The sequence below is a fragment of the Kogia breviceps genome, chromosome 2, assembly GCF_026419965.1.
Source record: "Kogia breviceps isolate mKogBre1 chromosome 2, mKogBre1 haplotype 1, whole genome shotgun sequence".
NCBI lineage: Eukaryota > Metazoa > Chordata > Mammalia > Artiodactyla > Physeteridae > Kogia > Kogia breviceps.
The window spans coordinates 143,941,044-143,961,989 of NC_081311.1; the positions used below are offsets into that span (position 1 = coordinate 143,941,044).

General features: G+C 34.9%; 1 protein-coding gene across 7 annotated transcripts in view; it reads right to left on the reverse strand.

Annotated features, from left to right (window-relative positions):
- Positions 1-20,946, reverse strand: part of CHN1 (chimerin 1) — a 193,196-nt gene that overhangs the window by 126,619 nt on the left and 45,631 nt on the right. For all 7 annotated transcript variants that reach the window (XM_059055309.2, XM_067026327.1, XM_067026325.1 and 4 more), the window contains 4 exons: positions 20,778-20,816; positions 15,195-15,250; positions 4,189-4,220; positions 1,764-1,877 (listed from right to left, as the gene is read on the reverse strand). In XM_059055309.2, the coding sequence (XP_058911292.1) occupies positions 1,764-1,877; positions 4,189-4,220; positions 15,195-15,250; positions 20,778-20,816 (241 nt within the window). The remainder of the gene's footprint in view (positions 1-1,763; positions 1,878-4,188; positions 4,221-15,194; positions 15,251-20,777; positions 20,817-20,946) is intronic.

Genomic DNA, 20,946 nt, shown 5'->3' on the forward strand with positions numbered 1-20,946 from the left:
TAAAGTCATGAGTAGCAGGAGAGAGGGTGAGAGGGTGGGAATCAGGAAGAGTTTGGAAGATCTGGGTGCTACTTTTCTCCACATTGAATCCTTGGCCCTAGGGCGTTTGCTGGTGTAATTCAGTAAAAAACAGCGTGATAACCACATTATGAGGCAATGTAGTATAATAGAAAGTACCTGAACTTTGCAATGAGGCAAAACTGAGTTAAAATTCCAGTGATCTCAGAAGAAGGTGGGGAGACGGCAACAAAGGGAAAAGGAAGAGAGTATACTGATTGCTTTCTTTCCTTTCACCCCACTTCCTTCTTGCTTACTTTGGCCCACTAGCCTGTACCTCAAGGCTTATCTACCCCAGACACTCAGATGACCACCTATTTGGATATGTGGTATTGTAGAATCCTAGAATTATAAAATGTTAGGAATAGAAAGATGAAGCAGTTGGCTTCAAGAATACCTGTGATTTGCTCCAAATTAGTCGTCTAGCTCATTTAGTGGCAAAATGAATAGGTATTTAAATTCTCAGCCCAGATTTTTTCCCCTATATACCAAAATTTAAACCTGAAAAAGCAACATAATTAAGTAATTGAAGGGAGATTTACGCTTTATAATTTTCCATAAAAGCAGATTTCCATGAACTCCTGTTAACAAGCTCTATTGTCCAAGTATGCTATTGATTCAGAATTCAGCATGAAGAAATACTGAATTATACCATTCTTTTGCCAGAAAGATTAACAATAAATCTGGTGGATGGGAGTAAGAACAGTCCCTGCTCACTCACCTAGGCATAAGTGATTGGAGAAGGAGTTGGATGTGGTCATATCAGAGTCCTAAGCAATAATATTACCTTTCTATTCTCTCTCTGTGGCTACCAAAAGAAATGTTATTTCTTTGACCTCTTTCTTCAAAGTTTCTACTTTTAAATCTTTTCCAAACAATGCATAAATGAATGCATGAATGAACAAAATGAAGGAATGAACAAAGACAATGGGTAATTATTCCAAGCCTCTAGAGAGGCAGCAATGTAGAGTGATTAAGAGCATAGACTCTGAAGCCAAATTGTCTGGGTTCAAATACCAGCTACACGAATTATTAAATGTATAACCTTGGCCAAGTTATTCAACCTCTAGGTCCTCTGTTTCTTTATCAGTAAAGTGGAGATAGAAATTGTACACACATCCTAGACCTGCTGTGAAGATTAAATGAGGTTAGAGTCCTGGCAGGAGGTTAGCCCAATGGATAAGTGTGCTATTGTATTATTGTTCTGTTATTATTGCAGGGTTAATGGAAATACTTGTTTCTGGCCACTGTGCTATAAGCTAAGAACAGCCAAAATGCTAGGCAAAGTTCAGTAGATAGGAATGAGCCAGGAGTTCCCAAGGAAAGCTGCTTGAACCAAAAGCCAACCCAAGAGAAATGACATCGGCTTTAGTTTTACTAGTTACAAAGGTCTTTTCTCCTTAGTTGCTTTCCTTATTCAAGAAATAGATGGGAGCTGATACAGCAGGAAAGATGGGAGGGAATGGGTAAGATGAAATAGAAGAAAGCAGCTACAATAAAAATGCCTTAAAAGTTTTTCAGTTCTTAATTACTGAGTCTACCATTCATGAGGAACTTTTAAGGGTCTCAAAGCTATTAAAATGGTAATTAGGTCCCAAGAAAACAAGAACCAATTCAATTACATGCTGGATGCTTTTAAAATTTAAAGCCCTCTATTAAGAGGGTTTTAAAGGAGGCACAGTTATAATTACAGATCCATGACCAACCTTAAAGCCAAAGTGTAGGTTCCTGGCTGACGCTGGCTCTCCCGAATGAGGTAGCTCCCCTCAGCTACACTCAAGAGCTGGTCTGCCGCTTCTCGGGAGATCATGCCATGAAACCTAAGAAACAAAGTCAATTCAGAAACTGCATGCTTTCCACCTTTTTCAATAAAACAAGATAAAACAAAACCTCCCACCTTCTCTTGTTGTTTTCTAGACAAAGTACTGCCATAAAATTGAAGGGGAGCAGTTGGGTTTAACTATGCTTGTGTTTCTCTGGGCCTGGCTCAGGGCCAGCTTCTCTGTGGTGACAAGAACAGCACCGAAGTAGCTCTCCAATCCATTTAACAATCATGGAATCAAAATTCACATCCATCTACGGAAGACCAACCCCCTCTCTCAAGAGGACAATTCCCTTCTTATGTAGCTGCCTGACCATATGGACATGCTAAAAAACACTCAGCAATGTGTCCCACTTCCCTTCTTCACACCAGTGGCATTGCTCCAAAAATTTTGGCTCAGAGTCTATGTTGGCAATTTTCCAGGTACCCTGGGTTGCCCTTAATTGGCATGATTGCTCAATAATGTGCATAATCTGCATCACTGCATACTCAAGCCAAAAGCAAACAACTGTAATACTTGCTTTCACTCCCTGCTAAAACCCTATTTTTGATTAACAGATTAAAAAGGAGGAAGAAGAGTAAACAAAAATAACACACTCCTTATACAAACACAGTAGATTCACCTATAACATTCTGACATAAAACACTGAAAAATTAAAAAACATCAGTGGTAACTAATGATTAATATTAAAAATATAAAACCACCTTATATTCGTATGGTGATGTTCAGTTTATAAAGAACTTACACATATATTATGTCCTTTCATTAACTCAAAGAAAACTGAATTGAACAACTGCTCACATGAGACCGTAGCTTTTAAAGGTACAAAAAGCCCAACAGTCCCTTGAATTTGGAATGATATTTTGAAAAGGCCCTGAAATGGCACCTTAATAATTTAAGAACTTTACGAGGGTTCAAGTGGCAACTTTGTGAAATTTTTCTCATGGGAAAGGTTTGGTCTTTCTCAATTTAAGTCTTAAAGCAGTTTGTAGTACATACGCTCAAATCATGACAGTAAGAACAAGGAGGTTTAACAATGGGCTCCTAGAATTTCTTATCTCCTTAAATTCCTCAATCTTTCAGAACCAGGTCCAGTCTGATTCTGTAGGAGTAAGAAGATGGTAATCTATCTGTGGTAATAACATATATCAGGTTAGCATATTAGTATATTATTTTAAGTTTACATGACACCAACTAATAAAGTTAGTAAAATTTAATATCTCCTTGTTTTTAAAAACCCAATTAATTCAGAAGAAAATCTCATTCAAGGAAACAAATTTTGGAATAAAACTTGATGGTGGTATTTAAAGACTCTTAAAACAATTCATACCAGCTGACACAAAATTTCCACCCCAGAAAAAGATTAACGCACTAAGATATTTCTTACGGTGTTACTTTTAATACTATCGTTTAAAGTCATATGCCAAAAGCAGAGAAATGACTAAATTATGGTATAACCATAAAGAACACCAGTGGTTCCCCTCAACTCCTAAGTACCTAGGTTCTACTCAAAAGAGTCCTGAAAACTTAAACAGAATTTTAGATAATTTAAAAATATTTGTTATGTACATTACTGTTTATCTGATATGATCTTCAGCCATGAAAAACAAATGATTTTATTTGGGGAATGATGGGATTATAGGTGATTTTTATTCTTTTCCTTGAAGGGTGATATTTCTATTTTTTTAATAATCAGAAGAATTAAAATTAAGGACTTTAAAAATTATTACATTTTTCATAAAATAGAAAAATGCTCATTATTAATATTAAATGGAAAAATCAGGCTACAAAAAGTATATGTATAATAACTCAATTTTGTAAAAACCATTAAGAAAATAGATCTTCAGAAGATAATACTTCAAACTGTTAACATCAGTTATTTCTGGGTAGCATGAATTTACTTACAGAAAATTTGGAAAATAAAAGTATAAATGTAGAATAAACCACCCATACCTTACTACATGCATACAAGTATGTATATGTATCTATATGCTTAATAAACACATACAATCAAATATATACTTTTCCTCATATATACACATCTAGCATTATTTATTTACATATATGGCTTGCATTTTTTACATTATCACGTACATTTTCCCATGCTATTTTCTTCTCTACATGTATCTTTATTTTCTATATTTTCACCAACTACAACAATTACATTTACAATCAGAAAAATAATTTAACTCATTCAAACTTGAATACCTCCTTCCTCTTGCTTTTACTTTTTTACTAAAAGCATCCATTTACCTGTCTCTCTTATATATTCCAATCTACAAAATGTTTTCTGATAATCCATACTTACTCTCTTCCGTAATACTTTGGTCTATTTTCTACCTATTGGGAAAGAGAAAAAAGGATATTTGTGAAAATGGAAATGTTCAGAACATAACTCAACATCCTGAATATGTGACAAACTAAAGCATATATTAAGAAAAAGAATTAGAATAAGATTAGGAAAGTCAGAGTCTGGGGTCCCAGTCCTATCAGCAGATTGACTGTGCCATTTGGACTGGTCACTTCATCTCTCAGAGCTTTTTCTTATCTATAAAACACTGTGTGTGTAAAAAGAGTCAGACTAAATTATCTTTCATTTCTAGGATTTTACGAATCTGAAAAAATACTTACATCACTTTATCCAAAAGGTAAAATGAAACATCCAAAAACTTAATGCCACGATTGTGTTAGAACAGATTGTGGCTTTCTCTCCCATCCTCTCCCTTCCTGTTACACCATATTCTCCATTCTGTTAACATCTTCATATAATCTTGCCCTTCTGTTCTCCCATCAGCTCTTCCCTCACCACAGTTTATCTCCCCTAGCTTTTCATGGCTGGTGTGCTCATTGTACCTAAAGAAAGGTCCAGGAGAATAGATTCTAAGGAATTTTTACTAGGGTAGACTTAAAATATTTGCCCTGTTCATTCAAGAAACATTTATTTAGTGGCAAATAAGTGATAAGCATTGTCCTAACTGTAATATGAAAAAATAGTCATTACTCTTTTCAGACTTTCTAATGATGAGAGACAGACAATAAATTAGTTTAAAGAAATAAAACAAACAAGAAAATAGGAAGTAGTGCTAAGTGCTGTAATGAAAATAAGAATGAGTAACAGAAAAGTGAAGACTAACGAGGTATTTAAGTTGGATGGTCAGGAAAGACCTCTCTGAGACGACATTTAAACTAGGTCCTGACAGGAATGGAATAAGCTTTCCCGAGGAGGTACCTGGGTGACACCATGGACTACATTAATTGAGTTTGTGCTTTGTGCTATAATTACATTTGGAGACCATTTAATCCTCACAATGAGATGAATTATTCTACTGCATCCTCATTAAGATAGTATTATCATTCTCATTTTATTGATGAAGAAAACTGAGAATCAGAGAGGTTAGAGAACTTGTTCAAGGTTTCTTGGTAGAGCCTAAGGTAAAACTGGGATTCTTACTCAGGAATAGCAAGAAGGGCCCAAATCCTTTGTCTATTTGACACTGACTCATCTGAATTAGTTAAATATGGCAGTTCCCAAAGCTAAACTCAAAGTTTATCCTTTCAGTGACTGTCTTCCCTTCACCTCTACACAGAGCCTGACTACCAAGTCTAGGTTACCTATCCACGGGTCATCAAGGTCTGGTACTGTTTCAGCAAACTTGAGATATTTATTCGTCTTGGATAAATAAATTTTGTATTTCAATGAAATGCATGATATATAGCATACACTGCTGGCTTATGTAGCCCAGATCATTGTCTTCGAGCTATTTTGGAACTCTATAAGATGTAGGTAACTGATACACACACACACACACACACACACACACACACACACACACACACACACACACACACACACACACACACACTTTTCCTGTGTGGTAGTGGTTTAATTGACTTCTTCTCTACTCCTTCTCAGGGGAAAAACAGGTTTTGTCTTTAACTACAATTCATCTCAACATTCCTTGAATCCCTATAAATATATGCTATTCTGACTTTTCCCTTTGAACTGATTATTAACATCTGTCTGGTTTCCTCATATCACATGAGAAAATACATTTTTATGGCGGGGGTGGCTACGTCGAGTCTTCATTGGAGCTCACGGGCTTCTCTCTTGTTGTGGTGAGAAAATACATTTTTAGCACATGTTCATCTTCATTTCTGTAGGAGAGACACGATTTTACCTCCTCCTGAACATTATATTTAAATAATACTTTACCCTTCAGGAATCTTCTGTTGTCTGCTGGGGTTGTAGTCAGGTTATTTATATTCTCAAAGTAAATTCCACCTGATTTGGTCTTGTTGCATAATTTCTCTGCTCATAAAACTCAGTGTACTAAAAAAATACCAGTTGGTCCCTATAGCTACAGAGGATGGCTGTTTTATTTTTAGGTCCAGAGCTTATTAGAGTAGGGTCATGCATCTAATCTTGTTTGAAAGCAAAATTTTGCTTTTGAGAAAAAAATTCAAAGTTTAGATCTTAAATAATAATTAATTTACGGTTCTACAGTATTATATGATGAAATGTTATCCAGAAGAACAATTTTGCAGTGTCTATTCAAACTAAAAATGTGCAAACCCTCAGTATTTACTGTAGAGGAACACTCACACATGTACACATGAAAACATATATAAGAATGTTCACTGAAGCACTGTTCACAGTCTTTTTAAAAATGGAAGTAAATATACACCAATAGGGGAATAACCAAACTGCTTTATAGTATAAATAACATGCATGGTTTTAAGGAATGAGATAGAACTACAGGAACTAAGATGAAGAGGTCACCAAGACAAACTATTGAATAGTATAGTTATAAGCTATAAAATAAGTAATACAGTATGACACCACTTAGGAAAAGCACATGCACATGCAATAATATATATTTATAGCATAGAGAGATATCTGGAAAAATATATACCAAATTCAAATGGTACCTATAGGAAGCTGGGAGGTAAATGAACTGAGGGGCCCAAGGGAAAAGCAAAAAAGGGACTTTAGTAGTGTCTGTAAAAAAATTTTAATAAAGAACGTCACTTTTAAAAAAACAGAAATCAAGATTAACTTCCATACAACCTAACAGTGGAGTCTCAGACACATTAGAATGGGGGCCCCCAACATTTTGAGAAGAGGAGATCGTGGCCTTTCCGTCAAATCACGAGATCTTTGCAGGTGGTTGAAGGCAAAATACTTTATCAGGCCTATGTGACTGAGGTAAAAAGAGGAAAGTTCTTGAATACACTCTACTCATTGATGAAAATCCTGGACAAGTAGTGAAGACTGAGGGGCTGGTGACGGCCCCCAGTGGTGTGGCAGCCCAATGGTGTTAAAACTGAGCAGGGCCCTCCCAGGTACAAAAGCCTCTCCATAACCCCCATTTCTTGTTTGTAGAAAAAGGCTTCAGTCTCCCAGGCCCTTTCCTGAGTTCCAAGGAACAGACTCAAGCAGTTACTAATTAGGGATGTGAAGAAATGCAGAAACAAAGGAAAAGCAGTCAACAAACATAATCCAGCAATAGAGTCCTAGTTCCTCCTCAAAGGATATACACAACAATCTGACATATATTTTTGAGTTGTTCTGCAGGAACTAAGACCCATACACAGATGGAGGATGGTGACTATGTGCTGACCACAAGCACGTAGACCCTAGACTGGCTGGAACCAGAGGGTTGATGATTAAAATTCTTGAAACACCACCCCATGACCTCACCACCAGCCAATCAGAAGAAAGCCATGCACCCTGCAGCACTCACCCAAAATGCTGCCTTTAAAATCCCTTCCCTGAAAGCCATAAGCGAGTTCGGTTCTTTTGACCATGAGGTGCCCGTTCTATTTGCTTAGCCATGCAATAAACGTTGTACTTCTCTTCACCACAACCCAGTGTCAATAAGTTGGCTTTGCTATGAGGGTGAGTGGACACAAGTTTGGTTCAGTATTAGTGTTACAACCCAAGACAAATACTGATTATTTATTTGATAGTCCTGCATTAGTCCACAATATGTTTCCATCGATTACCTAAGTAATCATCTTGATGACATAATTGATTTTGGCCTTATATTGCTGAATAATTATTTTCCTTTACCCAAAAGAATCTTGAATTAAAAGAAATTAAGTAAACATTGTTGATTAATACAGCACTGTTACAATAAGCAGTAAGTCCAAAATAAAATTCACACACCAATTATATCTTTTCTGCATTTTTATAACAGAAATGTCAAATAAAACTCAAATTTAAAATAATTCTTTTTTTCTCATATCTAGATAGTGAAGGGGATAAGAATATGCCACCCCAAGATATGCCACTTTAGCATAAGGATGATTTTGAGCTGAAGGCAATTAAGAAAGAGCAAACACAGGAGGAGCAATCTGCCCTCCCCATTTCGTCCTAAAAGTAGGGCATAGATTTAATTTCCCCTTGTAAAGGTGTCCTCCTCTACCAAAACAGAAGGAGGAGAACAGGACTTCAGAGATACCCAAGACGACTTGAGTCTGCATAATAACCCTTACTAAACAACCCTTATTTACTATACATTTCCTAATCACCTTCCCACAATTTACCACCTCCCTCAGAAGCCCAGATTCCCTTTTCCTTTGTCTCTTGTGCACACTTTAACACCCTTTACTAAAATGGCATAAAAGCCCCTGGGTGTAACTGCCTCTTTGGGGTTTTAATTTACCTGCTGTGAGCCCCTCTTTACCCATATGCATATGAAATAAATCTTTTCTCCTGTTAATGTCTCTTTTGTAAGTTTAATTTGTAGGCCCCAGACACTGAACTTAAGAGGGTAGAGAAGTTTCTCCTCCCCAACTACAGCATTTAGATGTCTTAGATATCATTATTTAAGTACTGACTTGGAATAGTCTTTTCAAACTCACAGACAGTGCAGCATTACACTAATAATCAAATTAAAGGATTAGTCAGTAACAAAACCACCTTACAAACAATTTGAAATTGATTCAATTGAAATCATACAAATAATGATTATGAATGATCCCAAACTAGTTTACTTGCAAATAGATCAAACTGGGAATTTAAATGTTATATGCAATATAAAAATATGCTATGTGTATATAAACATTAATACGCTTATTTCTTAGTTTTTAAAGTGCATGATAACAGTAAATGAACTATTTTCAAACTAAAACTGGTTGAAGTCAATATGACTAAGTAAGACATGATTTTACATTAGTACTTGTGCTGAATTATATGCTTTGCTTTCTCTAATTTTCTATATTTAGTAGGTAACATTTCTTTTATGATAGCATATCATGGGTAGAAAAAATGGGAAATGAGGATAACGAAAAATTCCTAAATAAAAATAAAAGGTGACAAGCCTCTTAGACAGCCTGATACACAAGAGGGCAGAAAGCAGAAGCAAGAAGAACTACAATCCTGCAGCCTGTGGAACAAAAACCACATTCACAGAAAGACAGACAAGATGAAAAGGCAGAGGACTATGTACCAGATGAAGGAACAAGATAAAACCCCAGAAAAACAACTAAATGAAGTGGAGATAGGCAACCTTCCAGGAGAAGAATTCAGAATAATGAGAGTGAAGATGATCCAGGACCTTGGGAAAAGAATGGAGGCAAAGATCAAGAAGATGCAAGAAATGTTTAACAAAGACCTAGAAGAATTAAAGAACAAACAAACAGAGATGCACAATACAGTAATTGAAATGAAAAGTACACTAGAAGGAATCAATAGCAGAATAACTGAGGCAGAAGAACGGATAAGTGACCTAGAAACAGAACGGTGGAATTCACTGCTGAGGAACAGAATAAAGAAAAATGAATGAAAAGAAATGAAGACAGCCTAAGAGACCTCTGGGACAACATTAAACGCAACAACATTCGCATTATACGAGTCCCAGAAGAAGAGAGAGAGAAAGGACCCGAGAAAATATTTGAAGAGATTATAGTCGAAAACTTCCCTAACATGGGAAAGGAAATAGCGATCTAGAGATCTAGAGACTGTCATACAGAGTGAAGTAAGTCAGAAAGAGAAAAACAAGTATCCTATATTAACGCATATATGTAGAACCTAGAAAAATGGTACAGATGAACCAGTTGGCAGGGCAGAAATTGAGACACAGATGTAGAGAACAAACGTATGGACACCAAGGGGGTAAAGCGGCGGGGGGGGGGGTGGGGGGGTGGAGGTGGGATGAATTGGGAGATTGGGATTAACATGTATACACTGATGTGTATAATTGATGACTAATAACCTGCTGTATAAAAAAAAAAAGTGCCTTCTTGATAAAATGTTTACATTTTTTTAAAAAAATTAAAAATGTAATTAGTAACATGAAACACTTTATAATTACTGAGGAGAGACTGCCTACAAAAGACTTCAGATTCAGAAAAATCTTTGATTTAAGAGCATCTTGAAGTGAACACAGAGAACTTTTAATACAGAAACAAGATAAGGCAGAGATTATTTTAATGATGTAGCTTCATGATAGATTATCTTTCTGTAATACTAATCACAGAATTGCTTTAAAGCACTGCAACAGTTATGGATCTCCACAAATGCCTGGCAGGATGCCTTTATGCACTCATTTACTAAAGGTAGCTTTTGGACCTTAAAGCATCCTTCAGAAATATTAATTTCTAGTTATTTTAGATAACTCTCTTAGAAGATTCTGCTGTCTTTCACCAGTATTCTTATAAAATAAAATAAAATGTAAAGTTAAATTTATCTAAGAGGCCAGGAACAGAACAGAATTAAATGAACTGGCACTAGAAGAGAGGAAAGAAAACAGGAAAGGACCCAGTTTCATACAAGTGATTATGATTCAGGTCTTTGCCAACTCTCTCACTAACGTATCTGGTTGTGATTGGTATGTCTGTTCTGGAAAACAATGCTTATGAGTAACTCATTTTGTAGCTTGAGAAGAGAAATTTAGGTGCAGTGTCAAGTTTCTGAAGGTTGAAGTTTAAGTTTCCTAAGGTTGGGGAAAGGATTTGATTGATTCTGCAAAAGTCCAAGGACAAAACTAGAATTGAAACTAGAAGGTTCAGAGAGAGAGCATTTAATACAGCTGAAGAACAAACCTTCTTTCAGCTAGAGCTCTTGGAAGACAGAATGGCTGCAACGAAGTCATTAATTCCCCTGGAAGGCACAACGCTATCTCAGAGATACGGTATAGAGGTTGGACTGGATGGTCTCTTAAAACATCCTGATTCCACTGAAATAGAACCTTTGACAAACTATTGGTATTCAAGCTTCTAAACTTGTCCTATACAAATCATAGCCCTAAATACATGACAGCTGACAATTTTGATAGTTCTCTGAAACAGAGAAAATGGTGGATCATCATAGTGAACTAAGACATGATTAAGAAATGTAATGGAAAAACACGAGTCCATTTCTACTAATCATCTCTCTTTATGCCCGTGAATAAAGAGCTCATCTTAGTTCAAAGATGAATATTTGAGAGGATGAGTAAAGTGAAGTCATCAGAACCTGTAAGGATGAAAAATGACAAGCATTTCTAGCAGACAAGGATGACTGAAGAAGAAAAACTTCAATTTGCTAATAAGCAGATAAAGTAGTAGCACAAGTAACTACCTAAAGCAAAATCAGCAATGTAGAAGCTTAGCTGAACAATCTCTCCTCAGAAACTCCTTGGAACTTTCTTTTTAACTCGCTCAGGAATAACTCAAAAGTCAAATTGATTTGTCAAAACATCTTCAAGATGTTATTTTTTGCAATATCATAACTAAAGACTTGCAGTGCTAAACATATACCAGTCTCAGCAGCAGTGGGCAACACAGTAGAATCTGCTGTGAGAGATGAGTAAAGGGCCAAATGGAGTCTGGTCTCTGTGCTGCCTCAGTACCTAGCTGGTGATGACTCACCTGCGGGAGGGCTGAGTCTACTCCAGGTCTCCCTCCAGGAGATTACTCCATACCAGGGCATGCATGAAGTATCCTCTTTTTTCAAAGATTTTAAAGAAAAGTGTGCTCACTTAACAGCTCTGTAGGTCAGAATCATTTGTGGGCTTCCTATACATACAGATTTCTGAGCTCCGTTATCAAAGATCATACTTCAAAAGGTCTGAGAAGGGGCCTGAACACATGCATTTTTTTAAAGGATCTAGAGGTGATTCTGATGCCCTTCCAGGATTGAGAAGGAGTGGTTAAGGAGGTAGGTGCAGGGGGGGAAAAAAATAAAGGTAATCTCGGGACTTCCCTGGTGGCGCAGTGGTTAAGAATCTGCCTGCCAATGCAGGGGACATGGGTTCGAGCCCTGGTCCAAGATTATCCCACATGCCTCAGAGCAACTAAGCCCATGCGCGACGACTACTGAGCCTGTGCTCTAGAGCCCACGAGCCACAACTACTGAGCCCGCATGCCACAACTACTGAGCCCTTGCGCTGCAACTACTGAAGCCTGCGTGCCTAGAGCCCATGCTCCACAACAAGAGAAGCCACCACAATGAGAAGCCCACACACCGCAATGAAGAGTAGCCTCTCACTCACCTCAACTAGAGAAAGCCTGTAGGTAGCAACGAAGACCCAATGCAGCCAAAAATAAATAAATAAAAGGTAATCTCATGAAATCCCTGCCTAATTTTGTAAATTCATTCCTTTGTGACTATGTGCTTTCAGAGTTATTCAATGTTTTTTAAACCAGATGTCACAATAACAAAATCTATTTCAACATTTTTTTAAACAATGAAGATGCAATTCTTTCCAACAGTATATATCATAAGAAAGTTACCACGACTTTATATTACCTAATATATAGTCCACATTCAAATTTCTCCAACTGTACCCAGAATGTGTACCTTTAAAAAAAACAAACTATATATATACACACACACACACACACACACACACACACACACACATATATGTATAAAACCAGGACTCTATTGAGGTGCATGCATTGCATTTTGTTGGCATGCCTCTTTAGTCTTCTTTACTTTAGAAAGGTCCCACAACTGTTATTTCTTTTATGAAAATGAAATTATTTAAAAGCCCAGCTGTCTTATAGAATGTACACATTCTGGATTGGACTGACTTATACTTCATAAACAGATTTAAGTTAAACATTTTAGGCAGAAATACTACATAAATGATGTTGTGTATGTTTCATTGCATCATTTAGGAGACACGTGTCAGTCTGTCCCATTGCAGGTAATGCTAAATTTGATCACCTGACTAAAGGTGTGACTGTTAAACCTCTCCACTATAAAGATGTATTTTTCTCTTTGCAATTCATAAATAATTAATACCATGTGATTATTCTGTTTACCTGCAACCTTTTATTCAATGTTTTAATGTCCAGTGATGATCCTTGCCTGACTCAATTATCAGTGCAAATCATTATCATTCTTTCTACATTTTTAGGCACTAGTGCTGGAAAGAACAATTTTCTCTCCTTTCTCTTCCCTCTTTGTACTGGGATAGGTTTTTTTGTAAGTATCATTATAGACTTACACATTCTTTTTTCATTCAATGTGTTGTAATTAATTACTATCATTATTCTTTTTGATGTCAAATTGTCCCAAATTTTGCTTTTGGGAACTCTTCAAGTGGGCTCCTATGTTTTTGACACATCCTCATCCATTTTTTTAGCCCCTCTTGCTTTCTGACATAAGATGTTCCTGGACCTCTCTGCCCCATATTCTACAATCAGGAATTTCTCTAAGGAGCAGTGGCTCCTTGTAGTAGGAAACAGTATTTGGAAACTAAAATTTGGGCACTGGGTTTATTCGTTCTTACTGGGGCATCACTGCTTCTAAGCCCTTTTCATAAACTGAGATGGAAAATACATTTTTAAAAATCTGTGATGTCATAGGTATTTATTAATACCTCCAATTCAAATTCAATACCACAGTGTGCCTCTCAATTTCCCCCATTCCATATTAATATCTCCTAAAAACCCTGGTTCCCTAAAATCCAATATAATTACTTATTTGCTCTATCCTATAATACAACCAAATAACTGCAGAATTTCTAAACAAGTACCACTAACAACAACAAATCTAATAACTATAGTTAAAAGATCTTTTTGTAGGTTATGGATCTTAGAATATTTCCCTCTATGTTTGTATAGCCAAAATAATATGTTTAAAAACTACTTAAATTAATTTTGGGTGATTATGTTATGAATTTGTTAGGTTCATTTGTTTCTATTTGTATTCAATTTTATGGTTTTTAAAATCATTTTTATTTAATTTGGTTATTTGAATATGTGAAACACTTGCATAGTTCAAAAGTCAGAACTATATAAAAACACACCCTCAGAGGAATCTCACTTCCATCCTTATCCCCTCTACATTGCTCCTCACCCACTCCTTATGGAAAACTATTTCACTCGTATCTGGGTTAACTCTCCTGTGTTTCTCTTTTGCAAAAATAAGCTTTATTTTTCTCTTATTTTCCCTTCTTTATTAATAAAAAGGGACCATAATTACTATATATACATTTTGCATATGGAAATCATTCCACATCAGCTCATAGAAATCTTCCTTATTCTTTTTAGTATTATAATTTATTCAGTCAGTCGCCTATGAGCATTTAGATTTTTTCCAATATTCTGCTATTAAAAATAACCCTACAATGAACAACTTTGAGCACATGCTATTCCATATTTGTACAGGCAATTCATCAGAGTAAATCTCTAGAATTTAGACTGGTAGGTCAAAGGGTAAATGCAGATGTTAGATATTACAAAACTCTCATAAAGTTGTAGCATTTCACATTCCCATCAATAATATATGCATACCTATTTCCTCACAGGTTTTCCAGCTAAGGAGTATATTCTATGTTTTTGAACTTTTGCCAATCTGAAAAGTGAAAATTTTCACTGTGTATTTTAATTTGCATTTCTATTATTAATGAAGTTGAACATCTTTTCATATATTGTCACGTCATATATGTCATATCTCTTTTGGTGAACTGTCCATGATTTTGCTTTTGACTTTTGCTTTTTAAAATCATGATTTAAATCTTTTTTTAATGGAATAATTATTTCAATAATGCTAAAATGATGCTTTCAAACTCTGTTTTAAAAAGTAAAGAATAAAACACTAAAAAAATGGAAGAATGTATAAATTCACTGAAAAGAATACTAACATCACTTAAAACTATCTGTCTTATTCTATTCTGTGTTCCAAACAGTCCATTAAAAAGTGGTAGTTATTTCAAGTGAGAAGAATGTTAAGAAAAATGCATTCAAGTTACAATTTTATGATGCTAAGTAGCGTCAAAAGTTAATCCCACAAATAACCATGTCACTGAGGAAGGTCAAAGTTTGGGAAACAAATGATTGAGAGACATTTCGTTGTAGTGGTTTCATTACACCCACCTCATTAGTACAGGTAATTCTCCGAGGATGAGGGGCTTCTTGTTGCAGTTGATATACTGGGAAGTTAGAAAATAAAACATGTCAGTTTCCCTTATGTAGAACATCTGAATATATTAGGAATCAAAACCTGCCTGCTTTTCTATGTTCATAAGAAAACTGTGGTACGGTACTATTTGTTATTAAATTAAATTTTGCTATGAAGCAAAGAAAGTAAACCAAACTAAATTTAGTGAAAGCCCAGGAGCAAACACAAATAAGAAAATCATAATCCACAGAAGTGTTATAACAAATCAGTATTGGATATTTCGCTCTGTTCTCCAAAATCTGGTCATTTATTTTCCCCAATTTTTGTGGATATATTACATAAAGCATGCCTCTGTTATAAACAAATACTAGTTGTATATTTTAAAAGTACATTATTAAGTGTCAAACTTGAAACTAAAATTAGGATTTATAGGCTAGATGTAACACATACACTGTTTTTCTCCCCTATTTATATTGTGAACATCTATCTTCAAAGATGATCTCCCCTAGAAACAAAATTTCTGAGCCAAAGTTACCACCACTTATTCAACTAGGGTAAATGCAGCAAAAGAGAGAATTCAGACACTTAAATAGCTTGCCAGCGGATAATTTTTAGGGTATCTGAAAATGGATTGGTGAAAATTATACCAATATCATGTCCTTCTAAGACTCACTTCAGAATTCTTGACTTAAAATAAAGAAAAAATGAATAGAACGTGTAGTTATCAGAGAAAAGTGTGTTTATGTAGGTCTAAGTTTATGTCTTGGAGAAAATCTGTTTTCTATTTCTATACATATAATTGAATTTAATACTGTATTTAAATACACAGACACTTGGTCAATATAACATCAAACTACCCAGCATCTGGGGTTGTCAGACAATGTATGGCTCACATTTCAACTGTCATTATATAGACTCCACCTCTGATCATATTCATTCATATATACTATAAGGACATATATAAACATATACAATTAGACTATGTATATATATATATGTGTGTGTGTGTGTGTGTATACATACACTAAATATACTGAGAACATACACAGACACACATCATTGTTCTGTATTGCTATGTAAAGGCAACAGAGTATTGCAGTTGCAAATCTGAACTCCTGAACCAGACCACCTGGGGTCTGAACACTGGGGCTCTGCCTCTAACAATGCATACTGAGCCTCAGCTTTCATCATTTGAAAATGGGGATAATAATAGTTTCTACTTCATAGATTACTGAAAGGATTAAATACTATATGTGAAAGACTTAAAATAGTCCCTGGCACATGGTAAACACTCAATAAAGATTAGCTATTATTATATGTAGATGACTGATACTAATACATAAAATTTTCTACAATAATATTTGTGTACCAGGATGCATCTACAGTTCATCACCAAAACATAACAACATGGTAATGCTATAATTTAAAAGGTGCTAAGAAGATACAGCTTTACTGTTTAAGAATCAAAAAAAAACCAAAACACTTCTCATTTAATAATGTTTGAAATCTACTGAGAGAAATGTATTCCTTTGCCTCATCCTCCTGGTTGCAAAAATCCCTAAGAGACGTTAACATATTAAAATAGTTTTAGATACCCATATTTTACTGTGAGAGTTAGTTTTTCAAAAATACTACTGTGAATATATTTTTATGGATTAAAGAGATGATACGAAGGGAATAATTTTGAGATGGGGAAGGGAAGAAAGAAAGCACTGAAACTAAATTTGTCTGGCCCTGATAGTGAGAGCACATGGGTACCACATAGAGATATTTGTAAATCTCCATCCTCCCAAGAGAACCAAATTATGATATGCAAAAAAAGGTCCATTCTTCAGGTCCATTCCTCCCTGTTGGTAACTATAACTCTAAGATGTGAAAATTCAGTTCACATTTCTGTTTTGACCAGCAATTCTCAAAAGATCAATTGTTTCCCTTTGTCAAGCAAATGCTTTGGAAAGTAGGGTCATCTACAGAAACTGAATTACGAAAACTGAATGGTGGTCGAGAAGGACATTAAAAGTTACTACAGAAAGTAAAATGTTGATTTTGATTCAAAGCACAAATACTGTAGTATCTGGTTATCATCAATAATGCATTTACCTATTCAGCAAGCAAATATTAAGATAAGCCAGTATGAAAAAAAGAGTGAAATATCATCACTGAGAATTTCACCCTTTGTTTTAATCAGAGTTTCAAAGAGTATAGTTCTATTTCATGGAGAGGAATAATTTTTAGACAAATGCCTCCTTATTGGCTACCAATGGTTAGTCTATCTTTAAGACTCATTTTTAATAAAAATATATATAAAGGGAGGGCCTTTGGATATTGTATAACTGAATATAACATATGAATTCAGGGAATACCCATCAAAAGGATCATTAAAAAATCATACATTGTAATAAAGAGTAATTAATTCAGGCCCTTCTCAATTTAGAGTTTTTTGGTCATTTAAACCAGAACTCAGCTGAAAATTTAAATTGCACAATCATTAAATGATTCACCAAAAATTAATAGCTAACTTCAAGACGAGAAGACATATGATTAAAGTACTCGACATTTTTCAATCACCTTAGAAGTGTCAATGTTTATGTACTTTTTAATGAAATTCTCAGTATCTAGAGACAATACATTGTTAATCAAGTTCAGAGATCACAAGTTGGTATCTTGAGGTCAAAACTGGCTCACATGTGTTGTTTGGTTTGCTGTTTTCCAAATTTAAATTTGTTTTTAACATTTAAAAATTAAGAGATTTAACAACAACAACAAAAGCAAAAGGGAATTCCAGCTTCTCTTGAAAACTTAGAAGATGTGACAACATTGGACTCAGAGTGTTAGATACCCACAGTAAAGGGGAGCTAATTATGAGCTACTCGCTACATACAGGGCATCCTCTCTCTGCTTTCTCACAGTCCCCACCTGCCTCACTTGCCTCATTTATTACATGTTTGGCCCCTGGTTTAATTCAAACAATACATATTAAAAGCAACAAAATTGTACTTGTCTTAAAAGAGTTCTCAACTTAGAATCTTGCTAATTCTATTTAATTATTGGTTTGAACTTGTAAGGTTTTAGAATTATGTTTTCACAAGCTCAACTAAACCAAAATCAGAAAGCACAAGAGAGGTATGGCTAAAATACGTTTCTTATAGAATCACAGTGAAAGTAAGTTTTTCATAGAATCACACTGTGAAAAGCTGTTCAGACCCCAACAAGCTAAAGACAGAAAAAAAATCCTTAACATGCTACAACTTTTGACATGAAAATGTAACTGTCCCCTTTAGTTTTACAGATGTAGTACAGAATAGAAGTGAACAATCAGAACGTTCTGGATAGCTTTCATTCTGCTTGTATCTCCTTATGTGGACTGACATACCTGATTTTTTAAAAATCTCAGTCCATTTAGATTTTATCACCATTTTGAGGAGTATTTTAATTACAAAAATTTAAGTCACAATACAGAGACGATGACGAATGCATTATGGTTTGTCAGTCCCAAAGACGATCAAACAGAATTTGTTAACTATCAACTCTGATCAAGGCATATATAGGAAATAAGCAAAATGTCATGGCTCAATTATTGAGGGTACTGGGCAGGGCCTACTACTCTGGTAACTTAAAATTTCAGTCACTATTGATAAAATACGGGTGTCACAGGCTTGTCAGTTTAAAATTTTTTTCCTATTAAAATGCACAGACTCTGGGACAGATGAACTTCATTAATAAAGATGAATTTTATTAATAAATACCTTACTGGAGATGATTTACAGCTAGCTAGACATAAAAGTATAAAACTGACTCAGTGGTAAAGGCAAAACAAACAAACAAAAAGAATAAAGAATTCAACCTACATCCCAATATTTTCTAGGATCAGAATTTTGACAAACACATTTAACAATCTAAATGATCATCACAACAATTACTTCAATGTGACAATGTAACTTTTACATGTTTTCTCATTAGTTAAAATTTGCACACATACAAATTCTTAGAAGACAACATCATGATTTCATAAGGAAATTTCACATGACCAGTTAAATATGGACCTTTCTGCTTGGCTTTAGCACAGTTTAATCATAAAACTTCCTTGAACTGGAAGTTTTTGCATTTGATGGTCAGAAAATAAAGTCTATTCTAATTATTTCCTCCCTGTTTCTACTGTTAAAATGATGGGGGGGTGGCAGTGTTCTTCAGGCACTGAAGTCACTAAAAGAAACTGTAAAACTCAGTATTATCACCAAAAAAAAGAAATATGCCATTTTTAAGACAAATGGTAGCTACTAGAAGACACAGGAAGATACAGAAAATACAAATTGCATATACCACATTTAGTAATCAATATTCTTCAGGGGGAAAAAGTCACCACCATGATTCAATAACAGTCTGAGGTTTTATAAATGCTCTTACATTAAAATGTGTAAGGCACAAATCAGAGCAAAGAGAATAAAGATAAACTGAAAACCAGAAAATGCAGAGAAGAATTTTAAACAGGCTTCCCGCCAATGAGATTATGAGACAAAATCTTTGAGAGGTAAAGAACATCAGTCATTTTTATACATTCTTTGAACTATACTCCCCAGAATCAAAACAGAAGCAGCAGGGGTGGGGGAAAACGCATCTATGGCAATATTTTTAGAGACTGTTCATATTTTGCTTACTATAATTAGCCCCCAGTGGCAACCTATTACAATAAACTATCTGTTGCTCTGGGAACATAAAACCAAGTAATAATCTGAATTGCTGCTCTTTCAGTCAGCAAATTTCAGCAACTTACAAATATCAAAATTCAGAATAACTCAACATTTACAAAGATGCTAATAATCTGTATTTAAAGTACCGGTTTTTTAGGTTGCTTATTTGACTCTATAGACAACAAACAAAAGTTTACAGTACTGGTTTCTGCAACAGTGCATTCATGGATTTTTAAAAAACAACTCTGATTATATTAACCCTATTTCCATTTTTTAAAATTCTGAAATAGCTTTTACTTGATGCAATAATATTCTCTAGGCAACAAGGAAGGGGAAATAAAGGACTAAGAACCTAGACTCTTCAGAAAAAATTTGTATTCTAATGCCAAGTTTAAAGAACAATATAGATTCAATGTCTCTCTTTTATATTTCGGAAGGCAATTCCTAAAAAAGAAGACGACTTTTTACTCATTCTTTCTAGCAAGATAGCCTCCTGACTTATTATTTATTTATTCCTTTTTTAATATAAAAAACAGGATCTAAGAATATTAGATTCCTTGAATTCTTAGTTAGCTTCTCCTTTCATTAGTTTTATCAACCACTGTCAACAAGTGGTCTCAAGTTCCATAATATGGAATTCCATGCGAGTTCAGAGGGATGAGATGCATTCCTGACATGCAAACCATAACAGACTTTGTGGAAATGCTCCTATTTCCCCAGTTTCTTTTTCTGTGCTATTCACAAATTCTGTTGTGAATTAATTTTTCAATAATGGACACAAAATGGAATGACTCTTCATATCTAATGCTCCTAATATTTTTATATTACTTATAAAGCATTATAACCCACCCAATTTATTTGTATACTTACAGTAAGATTTCCAAACAGGAGGTCTATATTCATCTGTATCTGAAAGAATAAACATCAAATTAACATTACTGAATACTTATATTTTAAATGAGATATTTTAATCATTAATTCATTTAATACATATTTGTTGAGGTCTATTTGTCCTAGGCATCGTGCTAGGCACTAAAGG